General features: G+C 47.3%; 1 protein-coding gene across 1 annotated transcript; it reads right to left on the bottom strand.

Moving 5' to 3' along the window:
- Nucleotides 1-304: 304 nt before the first annotated feature.
- LOC308282681 (serine/threonine-protein kinase RIO3-like) lies at nt 305-2014 on the bottom strand (the record flags this gene model as incomplete). Its single annotated transcript, XM_080723071.1, has 1 exon — nt 305-2014. The coding sequence occupies one exon, from the start codon at nt 2012-2014 to the stop codon at nt 305-307; it is 1710 nt and encodes a 569-aa protein (XP_080579197.1).
- Nucleotides 2015-3901: the final 1887 nt, after the last annotated feature.

Below are 3901 nucleotides of genomic sequence, written 5' to 3' on the forward strand. Positions count from 1 at the left end.
TCCTATACTCCTGCCCAACACTCCCCGTTGACAGGTGCCGTGCCAGTCTGTAGGAATACATGCAATGACCATTATCACCCTCCCCAGAACACAGGCTCTGTGGTGGTGGGCAGGACTTTACCACTGAACCATCCCCTACTTTACATGCCATACCTTCTCCCCCTTCAGGGGTGGATCTGGTTATAACAGAGAAAAAAAAGATGACAGAACATCATAGGATCTGGAAGGTTTCACATTACGGAAGGTTCTGGGTTTCCCTTCATATTCGAAAGGAGACATTTGTTGTGACGCTCCTTGGCAGCCATCATTCATCATCGCTGTGGAGGAGGCGTTCTTCTTCTTCTGTCATCCTTGCCAGAGTGAACCGGTGAACTTCTCTGTCGTTATTCAGGACATGGTCTTCGCTTATCTTCCCCAGAGACGCAATCTGGGATATGAACTCTGCTTGGTCAGCGCCTTCAGTGACGGTGAGGTCCAATTCCGTCACGGCGTTGAACAGCTCGTACTCGCTCATCACCTCTTCCACACCTCGCTTCTGGAAGAACGCAGAGACGTTGCGACAATCTCTGAACAGGAACTCCAGAGCGTGAGGGTGAGTTGGTTCCACAGACTGACTCACATCGATCAGCCACACCTTGCCATCGTACCAGAGCATGTTGTACTCACTGAGGTCAGCGTGCACCAAGTTACAGCGCTGATACAACAGCTTCATCATATGCAGGACCTGGTCATAGGCGGCCTTCATGTCTTCATGTCTCAACATGGCTTCTTTCAGCTTGGGAGCTGGCAGTTGGTCGTGGCCGATGAACGACATGACCAGGATGTGTTCCTTCAACAACACGACCTCTGGACACGGAATGCCTGCCTTCTTCATTCTGGTCAGGTTGTGCATCTCTTTCTCTGCCCAGAGTTTGACGATCTTCCTGGGGTTGAATTTGCTGTAGTGGTTTATGAAGCGGTAATCGTCTTTGATGTACTTATCTCTGTTCTTAAACTCATTCAGTGTTGTCTTGAAGACCTTCAACACCACTTCGTCAGGAACGCTCTGGCCCTCCGGACTCCCGCCGTCAGCATGGAATATGACAGCCTCTTTCCCGGTGCTGATGCAGCCGTTGATGCTCTCCAGGACGCCATTTCTAACCAGATTAAACATCAACATGCGCGTGCGCTGGTCCACAGCTTGTTCGGCAGTGGAGTGCTCCTTCTTCTCGTGCAGGCGGGCACCACGTTTCTGCTCGCTGTTGCAGTGCTGCTTCAGAGAGTTGTAAACCCGATTGGACAGCTTCAGATCCATGTCCAACTCGTCGCCTACGCGAACACGCGGTGCAAAGTTGTCCACGCGAGCCGTGTTCTTACGTCCACTAATGGCCTCATCGTGTTTGGTTATGATGTTCTTTCCTTTTCCCACGTAACCCCTCCTGGACATGACAGGAGGTTTAGGTACTCTTCTGTAGGGCTCGTCCTCCTCCTGCCAGTCATCCTCGACCTCGTCCTCGTCCTCTACACTCTCGCTGTTGTCCTCATACGGATGGACAAGGTTCTCATAGGAGGTGGACACTTTGCTGACTTTGTTCTTCCTTTCCTCCATCTTCCTTTTCACCATTTCTTCTGCCTCGCGGTCAAACTGCATCTGCAGCATCTGAGCCAGCATGAGGTCACTGGCGGTGTCTGTTTCTGCACTGGACTCGGGCTGCATCTGCAGCATCTGAGCCATCATGAGGTCACTGGGGGTGTCCGTTTCTGCACTGGACTCGGGGAGTGTGTTTAGGTCGTGGTTGCCACCCTCCAAGACACTGAACATTCTCTCCTCCCGACGCAGCAAGGTATTAGACTCCTCGTGGTCAAACTCGCGGTCAAACCTGACCGGTGTGTTTAAGTCGCGGTGGTTCTCGTCGTCCAGTTGTTTAGCTAGCTGTTCGCTCATCACATCAGAGAGAGAACAGCTGGTGGTCTGGACAGGACGCCCCTCCCATGGGCCCTGGGGTGCGTAGTTACTGAGAGATACTGGATCCATGTTCGTGAACCAAACAACAAGCTGACACGGTCACGATAAGTACAAACTGATTACAAGTACAATTGATTTATGACACACTGGCACAAATACTGCAATATAACGTGTCAAAGGCAGTAAAAGGTTCTAATGTTGTCGCAACTGTCCTATCCGGGACAGAAGAAGGAAGTGATAACACCCTGGCAATGCTAGGTGCTTATATACAGCCAGACACAGCACTGATGTCATACTGACATCATGCAGTACATGTCTGATGCCATTGGCTGTCAAGACTATGACATCAGGCATCTATTGCGTGATGTCAGACGACTCCATATTTGGGCATGGCCGACCTGGAAATCACATGGAAAACTAGAAAGAAAGTGTGGTTGCCGTGACACAAGTCACACTTGCAAATGAACAAATCATTCCAGCATTTGAATTTTCCCCATTCAAGTCAATAGGGAAAATGAATTCACTGTTAGATTAATGGCCATATATGGAGATCTCTCTCTGTCAGTCCTTGTCCCTTTTTATGCCTATATATGGTTTGAGTATGATGTCATCAATATTAAGCCCATATATGGACATACTGGTCAATCATCTCCATATTTGGGAAGAATTTAGTTTTTACATTTTCCCATTCAAGTCAATGGAGAAAATGTATTTGACATAATGGCTCAAGTGTGTTGGTAGGAAGTGGCTGTTATTTCATTTCAGCCACAGAAGAAACAGAAGAAAGTATGGGCGGTCCTTGGCACAACACTGACGTAGCACTAAACAAGCCTGGGGACAACTGTGGTCCAAATAGACCCTAACCCTTGCCGAGCTTTGAGGCCCATAGGGCAAATGGATCTTTATTGTCAGGTTTACAAGTGTAAAGAAGTGGTCCAATACATTAATTTGGCTATTTCATAGAGTACCTCACACTGCATATCCGACCAATGTCTGAATCCCTGTTGTACCACCTAATTCTCTACATGTAATGTCCCCTTTGTGCCCATTAGGCATATATATGGAGATATCTGTCTGTCTGTCAACCTGTGTCTCTTTTATGCCCATACATGGAGATCTCTGTATTCTGTCACTACTGACACTACTGTGACAAACACCCATATATGGAGTACTCTGATGTCATTATTAGTACTATTAGCATCTAGTCAGCAACCTGGCCTACTCGGGAACGATGTAAATAGGGAATGAATGCCTCACCTTTTAATGCAAACTCCATTATACCTGTTTGCCTATGTCAAACAGGTAGGCCTATAATGTTTGACATTAAAAACATTAAGGCGTTGGCAGGATGAGGAGCGTGATATCCTCACATGAGAGACAAGTCGTGTGCAGCGGTCCGCGGCGTGAAGGGTGAAGCGTGAGGGTGCGCTCCAAAGATCAAGGGGGTGATTGTAGCCACCACAGTTAGTACCAGCCTGGGGTCCTCAAATTATTCACACTGCAGGCAAATCTGATTGGTTTTTCAAATCTGATCTTTGGGACTGACTGTTTTCTATTCAGCCATTGCCAAATATAACAGATCTACAACCTACTTCAGACACCACGGTTGTGCGAAAAAGTATAAATCAGCATTGGTGTCTAGACTGAGACACAATTTTTTCAATCAAGTACCTTTTAAATTGTATGTCCAAGCAGGTTTTTAATAGTGTTTGTTTGTTTGTTCTATAGAGAAGATACTCATGCTGTCCAACTATCTGGGGATGATGCCTGCGGTAGGGCGTTCCACATGTTGGTGGTATAGCTGGAGAACGAATTAGAGCCTTGTTTAGTGTTAAATCTACGTTGAACATGATTAGTGGAGCTGCCTCTGGTGGTGTGATCGTGAACATCCTTGACCTTTAGAAAGTAGTTTGTCAGGTACATGGGTATCTTGGAGGTGTAGTGTATCTTGTACAC

This window comes from Nannobrachium achirus (genome assembly GCF_963921795.1).
Source record: "Nannobrachium achirus genome assembly, chromosome: 4".
NCBI classification, from domain to species: Eukaryota; Metazoa; Chordata; class Actinopteri; order Myctophiformes; family Myctophidae; genus Nannobrachium; species Nannobrachium achirus.